We start from the raw sequence: 17,671 nt of genomic DNA, 5'->3' as shown, positions 1-17,671 counted from the left end.
TGGTTGCTATGGTAAACTACTTAACTTTTCCTTTGCGCTAGTATTGATAAGTATCCCCCAATGTCTCTGAACAGAGGTCCATACAAATTATTCACTCATATCTTAATGTGTTAAATAGATTATACTTAACTTTTAAAAATCCGCAGTGGCGCCAGGAATGGTATAAAGTAATAAACTACTAGACTTACCCCCTGAAGTGCCGCCCTCCAGTGCTGAGGCCCCGTTCTCCGCTGCCCTAGTCCAAGAAACCCCTACGATTGCGTGTCGCTGCAGCCAAATGCTGGTCTCCCGAGGTCACGTGCCATTCATGACAAACACATACATAGGGTCCCGTTTTACCCAAATTTGTGAAGTGTCTATTTTTTTTAATGCAGAGGCATCCCGCAAAGAAATGTATTCTGTGTGGTATGGGTTTCTTTCACATGGGAGCCAATGGATGATGTATGCAACTGAGAGTTTACATTTAGCGCACACCCTGGAGATTTCCTTGGCGTATGCACCAAGGGTAAATGAACGACATGATCAGCTTATCTTCAGGGGGACCCTTCTAACAAAAATGGATCGTCCAAAGTGGATAACCTCTTTTTAATGCAATGTTTTGGGGGCAATCCTATATAATAAGCATAGAAAGCGTGCTTCGCGTGTTTAAAGGGGTTTTTAATAAGTATTGAAAGTTTACCCCCCTCTATGGAAAAACTTCTGATATGTCATAGAGACATCAGAAGTCATCGGTGTTTGACTATGAAATCTTCAATGAAGTGACTTTATTTGAGTTGTCCCCTTCTTAAATGTTGTCTAGGACAGGCCCTACTTGTATTCTAGCCTGGCACATACAGTTGTGCCCAATATATATCGGAAATATATGCCTGTATTAATAGACACACAATCTACATACTAAAAATCTTACATGTAGCTCAGGGCATAACGTTTTCTGACGTTACCAGTGGGATCCCATCTGATGGCCATCCTGGAGCTCATCCGAGTTCAAACTGGCGTCATGGCTTCCGTGACCGGTGTGATAGATCTGATTGGTGGCAGATACTAATGGCTCGCGTTGCTTATTGGATCTGTCCAGTTTGGTTTTATTTCTAGGTAGAATATTACGCTATTTTATTATGTCTTAAGGGTCGCAGCAACCTGACAGAATGAAACCTAAAGGCCCGTGTGAACCAATCCTAATCTGTACAAGATCAACTTTGGCTGGGAGTGCACTTTAAAAGTGCTTAACCCCGCTACCACCCCCATAGTCATCATCCTCTTTTGTATGGTCGATCTTTCTAGAAAAACTGACAACCAATATACCCTTAAAGCCACAACGATTTTTGTTTTCTTTCAGTAACAGCGCCACTGTTGTCCAAAGGCTACGTCTGGTATTGCAGCACAGCCTCATACAATTAAATGAAGCTGAGCTTCAGTACCACGGACAAGAGGGGCGCTGCTTCTGAAAGTCTTGTTTTAATCTCATGCAACCCTTTAAATATTTTTTGTGAAGATATTCGGCGATTTGAGTAAAGAACTTTATACTAATGGGTTTATATTTTGTAGTCTATTTTTTTATTTTATTTAGGTGTGGTAGGGGGGAGTACATGACATGACTAAGAGGGGTTTGCTGAACTTATACATTCGGTTGTAACATTGTGTGATTTATATTTATATTTTTCCCCTCTTCCTTGCTTCTTTTCACAGGAACGAAATAATTGTCTGACTGAAGCCCGAGGTTTAAGTGCTAGTCACACTGACCTGGCTCATTGAGCTGCGCAAAGGGACTAGCTACCACGAAGAACGCACTGAGACTCTAAGCTTCCCCTCCCTGTACAAGGAGATATTCATGTCTGATAATGGATTGATCTTTTTACTTTTTCAAAAAAAAGAAAGGACAAAAAAACTCGATTTTTAAATTTAGTGTAATTTAGATTTTTCGCCTTTTTTTTTTTTTTTTAAATGGAGCCTTTTATTTATAGGTGTGTATGATGTATATAATTTGTTGCTTGCACTGTTGTGTGTAGAAATATAATATATAAAATGCCGAAAACAAATAATTGGGTCACTGTTACAGCAGCCAAACGATAGGCAGAAAACCTGTTGGCTTTTGGTCATTGGGGTGGGGTGGGGGGACTGTTACAATGAAGACCACTCGGGGGGGGGAATGAATTATTTTTATTGTAAATAACTGGTTACATTGCCCGGACAGGGACTGCGCACGACTTTACTTGATAAACCATGGACCACCGTTTGTTTTATTAAATCTGATATCTTCCATTGATACCGTAGTTTTACTCGAGCGGGTGTCATAAACGTGTTCACGGCTTGGGATAATCTAGCGGGGCTCAGGAATACAAATTTAACAGTAAGGTCAAGCGTAAAAACTGGTGTAGACACAAAATGGAGCTGCTTTCCATAGCAACCAATCAGGTCGCGGCTTTAGTTTTTCTAACCGGTCTCTGATTGGCTGTTTTGGGCAAGTGCTCTATTTTGTGTCTCCATTAATTTATATGCAGGAGGCCCAGCACTTTTATGAAATGGGGAGTCAATCTCTAAATTTTTAAATTTTTTTCCCCCTTGTGTATTGTTCGCAGAAGAGACCGAACTCCTCAATCCAAATTAAATAAATGGTTACTCTTAAACCCTTTTTGAAAGCTTTCTATTGTACTTCATGTCATAAAAATTACAATTAATTGGGTCCTGCTTTAAAATACGCATGCTTTAAGGCCGAGTTCATACAGCACGGCCTTCATTGCGAATGCCGTCAGGTTTGAGGGGTAATATAGCGATGCATGCAGTGATGTTCTTACCATCAAAACGATGGAAACTGATGGACTCCATTGTAAGTCAATGGGGTCTGTCCAGCGCCGGTGATATCCGTTGTGAATGGAAGCCACCACACAAGCGTGAAGAAAAAGGCCGTCATAGCGCAGATATAAGGTGTGTGTGTAGGATTTTCTGCTCCTTGGATATCCCGGTTAATTATACCGAAGCTGAATAGGAATTGTATCAGCAATATACCGAATAACAAAACAGTTAAAGGGATGGCGTCCACACTATTTTGTGGAACATATATATTACAAATAAAATAGGAGCACAAGCTGATATTCTTGTCCCCCCGTCCCCCCCCCCCATAATGCTCGGTTATGCTAGCCAAAGTGTGTGCATTCATATCTTTATATAGGGTAAGTTGCCGTGGTGATTTTCTTGTGGGGGGGGGGGGGGGGGGTAGTGTGAAATTCGCTTAGACTACCCACCTGCAATATGGATGAGACATTCTCTACATAGCAACCTTTTAGGAAACAATGGGATCTGTTCACGGCTTTGGAAAAGATCCCTTTAGTCCGGGTCCCAGTCCATTATTTACCTCAGGGACTCTGTACCACGCTCCATAGGCTGCGGTATGTGGGAAATAGTCTCTCTAGCTTTTTTTTTTAAATGGCATCAGTTCACGCCGCTATTTTTTGGTATGGAATCCTACAGAAAAAAAAAAAAACAATCACACATCCATATTACAGCTCTGATTTAATATGGAGTCATACAAAGGGGTTTGGCCATCAGGGACAATTATGGCATATCCACATTATATGCCATAAATGTCAGATGCGGGCCTCACCTCTGGGACCCGCACCCATCTCTAGAACAGGGCCCCCTAAACCCCGTTCTACCTTTCTCTGTTCCCGCTGAGTTGTAATTTCCAACCATGTAATCTTAAAACGACGGAGCTCGCTGAGCTACGCTGTTTTTGTAACTCAATAGAAGTGAATGGCAGTTACGGAAATGGCCAAATTCAGCGAGCAACGACCACTGTGACCCACACTCATTGGTAGATTGAAAGTGTCCGGAGACGACGCGCTGCTGCCACTGCCACAGCGCTGCTGCGGTGAACAAGGGTCACTTGACATAACATTTAAAGGGAAACTAACATTTAAAAAAAAAAAAACTTTTGACCTGTCGGAGGTTTTGTTTGGTGGAGGTCCAAGCACTGAGGCCCCCGCCCCCAGAAGCACTAGGGTGAGCGCTGTGCTGCTTCCTTTATGATTGGCTTTCCTCTGAGCGGTGCACGGGCTCAATAAAAAGTTTGAGTCTGTACAACACTTGCTTGACTTTCCTCAGAAAGCTGATCAGAAGCCAAGCGGCTTTTTAGCGATCGACATGACAGGCCAAACGTATTTTTTAAAAGTATAGTTACCCTTTTAAGAGTTTTATACTATTTTTTTCATTTTATTTCTTTTATCATCGAAATACCCAAATTAGATTCATTGTGTGAACATGCCAAGATGGAAAGACTCCCTTTAAAGGGGTATTACGGTTTCAACAAATGAGGATGATTGAGTCTATAATGTAAATTATTATACAATTTTCTTATATACTATATGTTATAATTCCAAACGATTCTTAAGATCTCTGCTTGCTGTAATATAATAGGAACTTTATGTTTACTTCCTGTGGATAAAAATAATCCATACTGTGATAGATATACAGCTTGTTAGAAGCGAGGACTCTGATAATCGTAATGTAAGCCGTGATTGTCACATTACCAAGACAGGTTTCATCCACTGGAAGTAAACCATCAAGACTCCTATTAAATGATTGCAAACCGTGATCTTAAAAACTGCAAGGAAGTGATTCAGAACATATATTGGAAAAAACTTTACTTTTCATTATACAAAAAAAAAAAAAAAAAACATTATGGCTTTTAAAAAGGCAGGCGCTGGCGAAGCTCAAACCCGTTGTGAATGTAACATTGAGGCCGCTGGCTGCATAACCAATGTAATCGTCCGATCTGATTTATTAATGGCATATATTGTTTCGTTTTATTAATGCCAGTAAGACTAGTTGAAGCAGTCGTTATAATCTGATGCAGTTTGCGCCGCACATCTCTCGGGCAGTGATCGCCAACTTGTGGTTCTCGTGCTGTTGCGAAAGGACAACTACCAGTATGCCCTGACAGCCTCCATATTGAGAGTTGTAATTTCACCACAATCAAAGGTTGTGAAGGCTATGTACGCCTTTGAAAAAGACTTCGCGCACGATACAGCTATTCTGTATACAGAATACAAAGCAGCTGTATCTCAAAAAGAAAAAATTTATATTTAATAAAGTAACTTAAAAGTTGCACCAAACACACAGATACATATTTTTATTTTAAAAAAAAAAACTAAAAAAAAACGCACTATTGTAAAGGTGTATATAGGCTTAAGAACACTACGGTGGCATGTAGCAAATATAGACTGTAATGCTCTATCCCTAAGGTTTCTCTTCCGTGTTGCTAATCTGTTAGGGACCCTGGTCCTATCAGAACTGTTGTGTGGCCGCTACACTGACGTAAACGAAAATAAAGTGCGCAGATGCTGCAGATTATATGAAGTTAGGAAATGTTTACATTGGAAGGCATTGTCTTTGCTCAGGATTACAGTCTCTATGTAACGTTCTCATGCAGCCAGTGACCTGAACCATGTTTGTCATCCAGCTGCACGGGTCTCTTCGGGACAAGTTTCTATATAGGTGGTTATCCATTGGTGCACAGAAGGTAGTTGGCTAGATTTCCCAAGATCTATAGTTGAAAAGTAGGTAGCAATGCAGATATAATGGAGGGTCTTTAGTGTATAAGAGACGACGTGCATCTGTATTCCCGACTGACCGTGCATTGCGTATAGCATGCCTCTAGTTATATAAGACATCTGATATGTCAGGGACCGATCAAAGTTTTTCAACAATGGGGAGGGGGAGTCTAAGACTTATTTGCTAGAATGAAGCCGCTAAAGTGCTGGCCCGAGCCCATCGCCATTTTCCAGACCTATTAAAGCTGAAGGTCGCCAACTTGCATTATAGTCTTCAGCTTTTTTGAGATTAATGTGAGAATTTGACAGGAGCCGAGAAAGGCCTCTGAAGGATGGAAGATTTTGATTCCTCCGACATTAGAAATTCAGTGTAGCTGGAGTTATGCGTGAAAGTGATTGTCCAGGCTTCTCCTTATTCAGACGGCTGTAATGGGGCCGCACTTTAGTGTCCGTATAACAACCGCAGGTCCCGGCCTGACCACAGATCTAATGACCCAAACTAACCGCGTCATACAGCTCTGATTCTGTTGGTTCGGGTCATTAGACCCCAGACTTGCAGCCTTAATACGGACGCTAAAATGCTGCCGCTTTATGCCCACCTTAATGAGGCCTAAAGCTAATTAGCCTTGGTGGGACAATTACCCGATAACTTTTTCTCACCGGTTATGTAGGTGCATATACTTAATAATGCCGCTTCTGCTGTAATAAAAACCAGCCCTCCATACACTGACTTCCTGCTGAGCTTGTGTTATATACAGCAGCCAATCTGAGGAGGCAGAGCTGCAGCAAAGAGCATTAGCCTGGGCCAGTAATGAGACCGGAGGAGGATCGCAGACACCATCTAAGGCCCCACCATGCACACGACCGTATCGTTTAGCCGTAATTTTAGACCCATTATGGGCAACGGACATTTTTCCGTATTTTTACGGATGGGTGTCTGTGCCGTAGAAATGATAGAACATGTCCTTTTTTTTTGTCTGTATTACGGCAGACTCCCCATAGAAGTCTATGGGCGCTTCTGTAATTACAGACAGCTATGTATGCATAGCTTTGCGACGCCAGGGGATCAGCCTAGATTCCTCCGTTTTTCTTTCTTTTTTCGTGGATCCGTAAATACGTATGCCCTACGGACACCCTTCCCAATATGCGGAACACTACGGATCTGTATTTACGGATGGACGAAAAATCTGGTCGTGTGCATGGGGCCTTAAGCTGTAGTCACAGATCACTGCTCCACTCTAATGGAGCAGAGCGAAAAAAAAAAAAAAAAAGCTGCAAGAACTAATATAATAAGGCGCACGACTATAGCTACCGACTTACGTCTCTTTAAAGACAGGATTATATTGATATACCAATATTTTTTAATTATATAGATCTGTGATTTTGGTTATATAAAGAAAAAAAACAAACAATCAAGACGTCTGCTCCTAAATATTTACTACAAAATAGGATATACATACATAAACCAGATAAAGTGCAAAGACGAGATCATGACCATCTATAAATCCTGGAATGTTACATTTGCATCCTAATATTACTGTACCTGAATAACAGCAGTAGCGATGAAATATAATAAACTATTTCTAGCCAGAGACGGCAACTCTCGCACAGGGTTAGTAGCTGGCAGATATTGTATTGATGGCTGTAGACATAAGCCCATTATTGGGAACTTCTCTGACACATCACCGTTACTTTCACATAAGAGTGGGTTTTTTATGTCACGGTCAAAATGCGATTTATTTTGTTTTGCTGCAATTTAGTAAAAATTCCTCAAACGACAGACAAAAAAAAAAAAAAAAAAAAAAGTACTTCGACATGTGAACCCAGCCTAATGGGAAACGTATGTTGTTCGCGTATTTTTCACGCCAATGTGAGAGCAGTTCAGGTGACCTCAATTCCCCTCACTCCTTCCAGGTCTACTGTGTAGTAACAAGTTGATGGAGGAATATTAGGAGCAAAAACGACTTCCATAATCCGTAAAATACCACCGGTATGTGGCGGAGGCGCCATCATCTGTGTCCGAGATACCATAAGCCTCATCAAAAGTTGGTTGGACCAGGAGATTCCCAGAGCCGGCTGAACCTTTTTATCCTGTAGCCTGCGTTAGACAAAAATGAAAAACTTTCAGTCCACATTTTAACCTGGCGTATTTTAAAGCGTAGCTAAACGTTTGACAAACTTCTGACACATCATAGTGACATGTCAGAAGGTTGGATTGGTGGGGGTCCGAGCACGGAGACCCCCACCAATCGCTAGAACGAAGCAGCTGAAGCGCTCAGCCGCTCCGTGTCTGTTCGGCTTTTTCCAGAAATAAAAGTATCGGTGTACGGACTCAATAGAAAGTCTATTCCGGAAAAAGCCGAACAGACATGAAGCGGCTGAGCGCTCACACGAGTGCTTCAGCTGCTTCGTTCTAGTGATTGGTGGGGGTCTCAGTGCTCGGACCCCCACCAATTCAAACTTATGTCATTATGACGTGTCAGAAGTTTGTTGAACGTTTAGCTACACTTTAAAGTAACTTCAGTTTACGTTATATTCTATATGCCATCTATCCGTGATCATTTGCCCCCCACATATAACTACTATCTTATCCAGTTTACTTAGCTCAGCGCTGCTCTCGTCATGAGCTGTGTTTGGTATTGCGCCTCCGCCGCTTTATTCCTGTGATCGGTGGGAATTTGGCCATTGGGTTCCCCACCCATCTCACGGTGATAGGACATACTAGGGATCCTCCTATAGGAAGGTGTCTCGTCTATAAACACATTATCTCCAATCTTCTTTACTATGCACAATTAATATCGGCGGATGGAGATTTACGCCCGGGAATCTAGAAGCAATTGCAGCGACTGAGCTACAGCTCTGTAATATATTTGTCTTACCCCAAGTGACTCAGAACAGAGTCTGCCTCCTTCATGGTGTCCGTGACCTGATGAATAAGAGTGAAGAATTATGTTATATGCTATAATGCTTCCATTGTTACCGTACTAACAACTTGCATTTAACGGGGTTGGTTCATCTAGAAAACCCCTTGCCATGTGCCTTTTTCCCTACACAGGATTCCCCTCTATAGGCCCGAGCCACTAACTCGGAGCGGCTCCCTCTAGTAGACCTGGCCTGTCCAAGTAGGATGAGCTTTCCCCTGCCGATGAGACAAAACCTTTATTCTAGCATCTAGATCATGACACGTGTATTCTTCGCTTCATTGTTGGGAGCGGCCAAAAGAACCGGGCGTCCTAGTTATACAACCATCATAATGGGTTTTCCACGAGGCTTCATTCATACGAGCATGTTCTACCCATGTTTAAAGGAGTTTTCCCAGACAAATATTGATGTTCTATCCTTAGGATAAGCCATGGATACTTGATTGCCCCTTCATTGTTTACACAGGGCAATACCTGGTTGATGCAGAATACAGGTGCTGTAAAGCTGGTGCTGAGATGATGGAGTTTGGCTCCAAGTGACTGCAGATGTTTTGCTTTTAGGGCAGCATCCTTGGCAGAAAATTCACAGCGAAACAAAGCGGCAATAGAATCGATGACAATCAGGCGAATGTGACCGCGGCGAAGGAGGATGGGAAGCTTTTTAGTGATGCAGTCAGTGAGCATGTTCTGCAAAAAGGAATGTCAAAAATGTTAAAGGATTCCAATGCAACGATAATGCGGATTTTCCCCAGCACTTACTATATCCGCTGCGTGCTCGATATAAACACGGTCTCCAAATCGGATGTTGCGTATGGCGTCAGCCGGCACGTCCGATCTCAGTTTGTGCTGGGATTTAATCAACTGCTGCAAGCGCTTGCTTGGGAAGGCGTCTTCTGTACATATGTACACCGCCCCTACGCAATACATAGATGTTATACAGTACATAGTGTGTTACACATCTAGATATAAGATCGGTTATATGTGTACCTGCTCCAAGACCTCCATATTCTGCAGAATACTGAACAGACAGGCACAGCTGCAACGCAATCTGGGTCTTCCCTGCAGAGCTTTCTCCTGCAAGTTCTGTAATTCCCACGAGCGGGATCCCACCCCGCAGGAAATGATTCAGGATGCTGCAACCGAGGCTCAGCTTCCGGTGCTGGGAGGGGAAACTGGCCTGGTCCCTGTATAACTGCAGTGCTGTGAATCAGAATAATAGGTAACGAGTCATTATAATGAAGTGCTAAACACATTATTCATGGTAAATGTCTGTTTAACTGGACATTAAACGCTAACCGCGAAAATCAGCGAAACCTTTGATCTCCACCAATAACTCTTTAAACGCTGCTTTCAAAGCTAATTGCAGCATTTAAGGAGAAAAAGAGGGGGGACCCCCCTTTGATTACATCACAGGGAACCCCTGTGATGCGGTCGAGGCACATACCTTATATGGACAGATAGCCCAGGCTCCACCCCAATGACTGACCATATTTCCTGTCGTTAGGGCACATTTGGTATGCCCTAACAACTGCCTGTGTACTATCCGAACACAACCTAATGTACTGGCATATAGAAATTTCAGTACGTTAAAGGCTATGTACACCTTTGAAATAGTTTTTTTTTTATATATATATATATATATAAAGTTAAAGATAGGAGCAGCACTGTGGTTCCACGCCGGATAAGGCTGGTGCTATGCTTCCAAACAAGGGGTGACCTCCCCTTGTATAATGCACATCAATAAAGAAAAAGCCTTCATAGAGAGGGTGAAACGTAGTGGATGTTGGATGAATAAACCAAGTTTTTTTTTTTAGTGCTGCTTCGATCTTTTTTATTTATTGATTGATTATATATATATATATATATATATATATATATATATATAAAAATGTCTATCAGTATGTTTTGTGCAACTTTCTAAATACTTTATTTAAAAATTTATTTTTACTTTTTGAGACGCAGCTGCTTTGTATCCTGTATACAGAGCAGCTATATCTAGCGCTGAAACCGATCACATCTAAGATATGAACTTAAATGTGATTGATAACAGCTCGATCCTGCGTGACCAGCTGTCACTGAACCCGTCAGAGCCGCTGAACTGACTGATACAGGTTTCAGCGCTACATACAGGATACAGGATACAGGATACAAAGCTGTATCTCAAAAAGTAAAACTTCTTTTTAATAAAAATTATTTAGGAGTTTGCACAAAACACACTGATAGACATTATATATATATAAATTTAAAAAAACTATATCAAAGGTGTACATAGCCGTTATTAAAGTTACAAAAATAAATGTTAAATGAAAAAAAGAAATCAGTAAAAAAAATGCACGTTTTTTTACAATAAATAAGCTTTATTAAGTGTAGCTAAACATTTGACAAACTTCTGACATATCATAGTGACATGTCAGAAGTTTGGATTGGTGGGGGTCCGAGCACTGAGACCCCCACCAATCGCTAGAACGAAGCAGCTGAAGTGCTCATGTGGGCGCTCAGCTGCTTCGTGTCTGGCTTTTTCTGGAAAGCCGATGTATCAGAGTACTGGATCATAGACTTTCTATTGAGCCCGTACACTAATACATTTTCTTCCTTATTACTATTGCTTCTGCCCGTTATCGTTTTTCGCAGGATTATCCTGCAAAGCGACTCTCTTAGGTTGCTGGGCTTATGCAAATGTCCCAAGGTGGGAATTTTTGTTGAAGTTTCTGAAAATAATGGGGGGGGGGGGGGGGTAGGATTTAATAATGTCCTGCAAATAGGGATTCAAGTTTTGTTGAAACAGATACAACTAATGCCTGAAATTTTAACACCTTGACTGATGACATGATATTTACGAGTGAATTCTACTTATTTTTTGGGGTATTGCTCTTTAATTATGGTTGGACAGGCATGTACCATATCTAAAAGATCTCAACAATCGGTACCTATATACTTTAAGGGAACACAACAGGCAAAACAAACATTGTGGTATGTCTAGTGCAGGGTCTGAAGGGGCGGGGCATGACACAGGAAAGCCAAGGACCTCAAAGAAAGAATTATTGTGTCATGCACCGCCCCTCAGGCCCTGCAGTAGGCATAATACACTGTATAGTTATGCTGGAAGTAGTCCTTTAAAGTGAAACTCCACCCCCCACATTACTGAGGCTCATCTCCCTCCTTAGGGTCTGTTCACATCTATGTGTCAGGTTTTCTGTTGTTCTACTGTCATACTGGAAGTGCTGGATCCGTTGCAAGACGGACACCAACGGCGCCTGACGGAACCCATTGACTTTAATAGGTTCTGCCGGGTTTCAATCGTGGTGTTGTTCTTTTTTCCAGACAAAATAGCGCTGGATGCTGCGCTATTTTGTGCCGCAAATATGACGCAATCTGCGACGGAGGCTTCTAACACACTCTCCGAGGCAGATGTGCACACATCCTAATACATCTGCCAGTTAAAGGAACATTCCAGGAAAACCTGATAATTTGGTGGAGATATATCAAAACTGGTGCAAAAGAAAAGTGGAGTAGTTGCCCATGGCAACCAATTAGGTTGCTGCTTTCATTTTCCAAAGAGCCTCTGCAAAATGAGGTGGGATCTGATTGGTTGACATGGATTTTCTTTGCACCCGTTTTGATCCATCGCCTTCATTGTTGTATGTCTAGTGAGCGATCACTGCTTTACTAAAGGCGGAGTAATTCTTATAATACAGTAGAAAATGACCTGTGATCACTTTGTTATTCCTTTGCGAAGTAGCAGCTGCTGCTTTCTGTAGATGATGGACGTCAGGAATGGACAGATGGGTAATTCTCTGCAGATCCACAACAGAGTACGTTAAAATGTCTCCGACAGATTTTATATTTGCTGTAGAGAAAACAGAAAATTCCATTATATTTTGAAATGTCGCCAATAACGAAGAACCGGAGACCCAAACCGGGTATATGTCTTTATACAGGTCCAATATGAATGATGTGGGTTACAAATGTCAAATCCATTACTCCCGATGTCATATGATGATGCTACATCTATCTATCTATCCCCATGTCGCACTCCCATATCATTGCATAAATAGCATTAAATTCTAGATTTGTCATTCAAGAGTCTTAGGGCCCTTTTACACCAGCCAATTATAGGGCAAACGAGCGTTCACAGAACGCTCGTTCCCGATAGTTGCCCTGTGTAAACAGGGCAAGGATCAGCCGATGAACGAACAAACGCTTATTCTCCGGCTGATTGCATCGTTTTGAATGCAAAAAATATTATAGTTGTCGGCAGCACGTCTCGCTGTGTAAACAAGGAGACGCGCTGCCCACATGATAACGTATGGTGACGAGCGATCGGAGTAACCCCATACTAGCCCCTTGTGGAAGGAGCAAATGAGCGCCGATCAACGAGCTGCCTCATTGATCGGCACTCGTTTACACTGCCCACGTCGGGCTGTGTAAAAGTTCCCCTTAGAAATTTGGATGACAACCCAGGTAAGCTCTGTAATGGCAGCCATATTGGTTGTCAGCCAGCTTTTCCAAAATCTATTACACTGAAGAAGAAATATTTAAACACTTTGGCAAAAGGTGATACATTTATGATCCCCCACCAATCAATATTGCGGGGGGTCCCAGGCCCCTTGTTCCTCCTCACTGCACCCACCACAGCGAACAGGAGCTTGAATTGAGCTGCAGTCATCCGAGCACCCTGTTACTCGATTCAATGTCTATGGGGATGACGTAAACAGTTGAGCACTACACTCCGCTGTCTCCGTCAGTCCCATAGACTTTAAATGGAGTAACACGGCGCACGCTCGACCGCTGCTCCATTCAATGTCCTCACTGCGGGAGGTGTCGTGAGGACGATCAGGGGGCTGTTCTAGTGATTGGTGGGGGTTCCAGCGGTCTGACCACCACGGATCAGACACTTCTCACCTATCCTTTGGATAGGTGATGAATGTGGATCTTGGAACAACCCCTGAAATGCTGTATAAACCGTACAGTAGTACGTTGAAAATCGTGTGGGTGACAAAGGGGTCGCATCAATAAATCCTAAGATGTTGTTATTTCAAGTGACACCAAAAATTGTCAATGTAAAGATACATAAAATAAAAATGTTACCCTTATGAAGAGCGGCGGTGACCTGAGGATTTAAATCCAAGTGCTCCCAGTCCATGTCTTCATTGCACTGTAAAGAAACAGAATGTAAGTGTGACAATAACAATACCGTCGTATAGAACATTGCCACCCCTCCCCCACAGCCAGTAAGGTCTCATGGACAACGCCATAGGCCCCTCCACGTGTCCCTGTATGGTGCTATTCTAGGGGAGACGCGCTCCGGAATATGGCGTCTGAAGGGGCTCTTCACATTACGTCCCATACGGTGCCCGTCCAAGAAGTGTATGGGCTCTGTATTACTCGGAGGTTGTATGACGCCGTAATTCTAGGTTTCCATAATGCCCATCAATCTTCGAGTATGTTCACACGGCCTAATTTTCGGGCCGCAAACACCCGAAAAACTGCCTGAAAATCGGAAGCAGAACGCCTCCAAACATCTGCCCGTTGATTTCAATAAGAAAAACTGCGTTCTGTTCCGATGGGCCAATTTATTACACGGGCGTTTTAAAAAACGGCTGCGAAAAAGAAGTGCGGGTAACTTCTTGGGACGTTTTTGGAACCTATTTTCAATCTATTCAAAAACGCAGTGAAAATCACAAGTTGCTAAAAAAAAAAAGTCTGAAAATCAGGAGCGGTTTTCCCTTGAAAACAGCTCCGTATTTTCAGACGTTTTTGAGTTTGCATGTGAACATATCCTAAGAAGAGAGGTGACTGCACTTATGTTTCGTATGAAGCGGCGATCGTCATGCTGTGGCTCTACAGCTATTGCGAAACTACAACTCCCATCATGCCCTGACAGCCACACACTGTAAGGGCATGCTGGGAGTTGTGGTTTTGCGACAGCTGGAGAAACACAAGTTGGTGAAAAATGGTGCCATTCGCAGATAACACGCCACATGTTCTAATCTCCATATATCCCCATGTACTTGCACTATTTTTCCTTTACAGACAGTCTGACATATGACAATGGAGAGATCAGAGACACGTTACACTCCATCACGTGTGAAACCGCTGGCAACGGAGCCCGACATAAAACTAATGCAGAGCAGCATCCAATCAGATTCCAGCTCTCGTATTTCCAGTGCAGGGTATAAAATAAAAGACGTGATTTGATTGGTTGATAAGCTAAACTTCTGTCTGCACTAGTTTCTATACACCAGACCCTAAGCATCTTGTACACGGACCATACCTACCCAACACGAGATACCGCTTGTGTAAATGGCGGGCCTCAGCAGCCAATCGTGATTCTGACAAACAAAAGTTACTCTCCAATCACAAAGGAGACTCATCAGCACGTGGTCAGCCGCTCCCTAGAAACTCCACTTTTGCATTGGTTACGACTCTTGTCAACACATGTCACGTGGCTCAATAGCTTGCTTTCAATATGTTGTCGACTAAACTCATGTGATTGGCTATTTCAGTTAACTCTGTCAATGTCAGTAAGCCGGAAGACCTTTATGAATAAGCAGCGTTCGCTCCACTCTTTTCTAGTATAGTAAAGAGTTAATGTATTGCAAGCGTGTTCCCCCAATCAGAGATCACATAGATGTCTATTTTCTTCCCTGGTTGGTCACATGAAATGTGTCAGTCACGGGGAGGAGGAGCTGGAATCTGATTGGTTGGGGGACTCCGGTGGTGTGAGGGAGTAAAGATGTCCACCGACCGAGATGGAAAGAAGCTGGTTCGGTCTCCCAGCGGTCTACGCATGCTCCCCGAGAACCGAGCACTTGGAAGTCCCTTTGGCTTGGAAGAACCGCAGTGGGTACCGGATAAAGAGGTATATGCAGCCGCGGCCCGTGCAGGGGGTAGAAGTGCAGATGACAGAGGCCACGGGAGTTGTTACTTTCCCCAACCGTAACTCATGTAGTGCGGGGGGTCTGTGGTTTTCATGCCAACACAAGTTTATCCTACTCTTGTCAGGCCTGGTGCTGTAAAACTACAAGTCCCGGCGTGCACTGCCAATTATTGGTGTGGCATTCTGGGAGTTGTAGTACCACAGCCAGATCTATACTGCGCTATTACAGTGTGCATACTGTGTGTATATATTATAATATATTCTTTCTGTATTATTGTGATGTGTTTTGATTTTGCGCCCGGTTTTGCCTTTTTCTGGCGCATATTATTGTCATTTTTGACATTTTGTACAGTAATTTCTGCCGTCACTTATAGATTTTTTTTCTATTACGTTATTAAAAATGCTATTCATCTGTCTTTAGTTCCGTCCGTATCTGGGAAAGTTGGGTGCTGATCAATAATGGGCGTTCTAGTTTCACCCACCTACTTGAGCTTGGTGAACGTTACGTTTTTTGCTCTACGTTTGGCGTATACGCTGGAAAAAGCTCCCGTAGGCTGTAACGGGTGTCTAACAGTCACATAGACTATTATAGGATACGTTCTGACCTCTTATGACCCTTTTTATGATGTAGCCGTCAAACTGCCCATGCTGCAAGGTTCTCATGGCATCCTGGGAGTTGTAGTTTTGGAACAGCTGGCGAGCCACAGGTTGGAGACCATTGATCCACAGTAGAATATTTTTCTTGTGACGAGTGGACTGCGTGTCGGTCAGTCCGGTGTATTTGTTTGCTGCTTTTAGCAAAACGGCAGAATATTTGGGTTAATAGGAGAGCGGACTTGTCCCACGTTATTATGCTCACGTCATTCAGCGCAGTATGATGACCGATGCAATTTAAAGGGTTTGTACAGAATTTGAAAAACATGGCTGTTTTCTTTCACAAATGGCAGCACAAGTTAAAGGGGTTATCCGGGTTGTTTAAAATTGATGGCCTATCCTCAATCAATATTTGATGGGTGGGGGTCCGACTGTCAGCACCTCTGTCGATCAGCTGTTAAAAAGGGCTGTGGCGCTAGTGAATGGGACAATGGTGCAATACCTTGCACAGCCGATACAAATGTAACAGCGTGGACAGAAAGAAGACCTAAATAATGAAGGGGCTGTGGCACTTATACGAGCGCCGCGGCCCCTTCAAACAGCTGATCAGCGGGGGTGCCGAAAGTTGGACCGATCTAATATTGATGGCCTACCCTAAGTACAGGCCATCAATTTTAATAACCCAGATTACCCATTCGGGCTGAGCTGCAATGCCATACACAACGTGTGGACAGTTGTAAAATCCCTTTAGTGTACTTTTTTTTAAAATTTATTTGTGATCGCCAGCACTGACATTGGGCATGGAGAGACGCTCCTGCATGCTGGGTTGTACAGTTGCCGTAGCAACTGTATGACGCCTGGTGAGTTTCGTGTATGGGTCCTGTTAACTAGAATTCTCTCTAGGCATCGTACGGTTGCCACGGCAATGTACCACCCAGCAGGAACGTCTGTCCATGCCCGATGTGAGCTCGGGCGGGAGATAACAAGTAGAGGAACACTTTAAGGCCCTGTTCACACTGAGGTTTTTTTGTAGGCAGATGAAATCTGCCTCCGAATTCCTTCAGGGATTTTGAACTGCCTGCGCAGGTTTTTCTTCCTCCCATTGACTTCCATGTGAGGTCAGGCGGTTTCTGTGTTATTTTCAGTGCCAAAAAATTCTGTGTGAACTGACCCTTAGTCTCCTCCTTTTGATCTACTCCTATATGTGGCTTCAAAAAACTGCCTAATTTCATCTTTTGGCGACATTCACACGAGCGTGACAGATTTACGCATGTTAAATCTGTGCGTGGCGTTTTGCATCAGTGTGCTTCGCGTGTGACGTTTTTCACACACTCGCAAGCACTTCTTTTTTTCTTTTCCAGTGTAAGTGATGAGTAAAACACGCACAGCACACGAATGTGCTGTCCGTGGTTTTCACGCACCCATTAACTTCAATGGGCGACTAGGTGCGTGAAAACGCAGCACCGATATGGGACATGCAGTGAGTTTTACTATTTACTATTTTTCTATTCGCACGTGTGTGAATAGCCCCATTGAAGTCAATGGGTCCGTGTGCTTTGAGTTATTTGAACGCACAGCACACGGACGAGGTTCACACTCGTCTGAATGAGCCCTTAGGGTCAGTTCACACCACGTCGGAATCGGCGCCAAAAAACCTTTGAAATCGCCCATTGATTTCAAGGGGAGGCAGAGGCATTTTTTTTCCCCCGGATGGCTTTTGGCTGCTCGCA

General features: G+C 43.1%; 3 protein-coding genes across 11 annotated transcripts in view; 2 read left to right on the top strand and 1 right to left on the bottom strand.

Moving 5' to 3' along the window:
- Positions 1-2,636, top strand: part of KLC1 (kinesin light chain 1) — a 62,485-nt gene extending 59,849 nt beyond the window's left edge. For all 7 annotated transcript variants that reach the window (XM_075843888.1, XM_075843885.1, XM_075843887.1 and 4 more), the window contains one exon: positions 1,687-2,636. In XM_075843888.1, coding sequence (XP_075700003.1) covers positions 1,687-1,705 — 19 coding nt within the window. In that variant the 3' untranslated portion in view covers positions 1,706-2,636. The remainder of the gene's footprint in view (positions 1-1,686) is intronic.
- Positions 2,637-6,971: 4,335 nt separating this feature from the next.
- Positions 6,972-15,234, bottom strand: XRCC3 (X-ray repair cross complementing 3). Of its 2 annotated transcripts, none has more exons than XM_075843877.1 (8): positions 14,746-15,234; positions 13,556-13,622; positions 12,174-12,314; positions 9,455-9,667; positions 9,227-9,381; positions 8,942-9,154; positions 8,426-8,472; positions 6,972-7,644 (listed from the first exon to the last, which is right to left on the bottom strand). In XM_075843877.1, the coding sequence occupies exons 1-8, from the start codon at positions 14,839-14,841 to the stop codon at positions 7,428-7,430; spliced, it is 1,149 nt and encodes a 382-aa protein (XP_075699992.1). In that variant the 5' UTR covers positions 14,842-15,234; the 3' UTR covers positions 6,972-7,427. The 2 variants fall into 2 exon arrangements, with proteins under 2 accessions (XP_075699992.1, XP_075699993.1); XM_075843878.1 differs by lacking the exon at positions 14,746-15,234 and adding an exon at positions 14,483-14,569.
- ZFYVE21 (zinc finger FYVE-type containing 21) overlaps positions 14,940-17,671 on the top strand; it is a 23,717-nt gene continuing 20,985 nt past the window's right edge. Inside the window, exon 1 of one of the 2 annotated variants that reach the window (XM_075843879.1) lies at positions 14,940-15,329. In XM_075843879.1, coding sequence (XP_075699994.1) covers positions 15,204-15,329 — 126 coding nt within the window. In that variant the 5' untranslated portion in view covers positions 14,940-15,203. The remainder of the gene's footprint in view (positions 15,330-17,671) is intronic. The other variant, XM_075843880.1, reaches the window with a different exon arrangement.

The sequence above is a fragment of the Rhinoderma darwinii genome, chromosome 12 (genome assembly GCF_050947455.1).
Source record: "Rhinoderma darwinii isolate aRhiDar2 chromosome 12, aRhiDar2.hap1, whole genome shotgun sequence".
Classification (NCBI taxonomy): domain Eukaryota; kingdom Metazoa; phylum Chordata; class Amphibia; order Anura; family Rhinodermatidae; genus Rhinoderma; species Rhinoderma darwinii.
The sequence above is the reverse complement of the archived record's forward strand: the minus strand, read 5'-3'. Positions and strand labels throughout refer to the sequence as shown.

What these genes read in the sequence shown, in the direction of transcription:
- XRCC3 (XM_075843877.1), bottom strand. Translation starts at nt 14,841, where the DNA reads ATGAGTCTCCTTTGTGATTGGAGAGTAACTTTTGTTTGTCAGAATCAC. An exon ending in CACCGCCGCTCTTCATAAGG is followed by an intron (nt 12,315 to 13,555) that starts GTAACATTTTTA and finishes TTTTCTCTACAG; the next exon opens with CAAATATAAAATCTGTCGGA. An exon ending in TCGAGCACGCAGCGGATATA is followed by an intron (nt 9,155 to 9,226) that starts GTAAGTGCTGGG and finishes TCCTTTTTGCAG; the next exon opens with AACATGCTCACTGACTGCAT.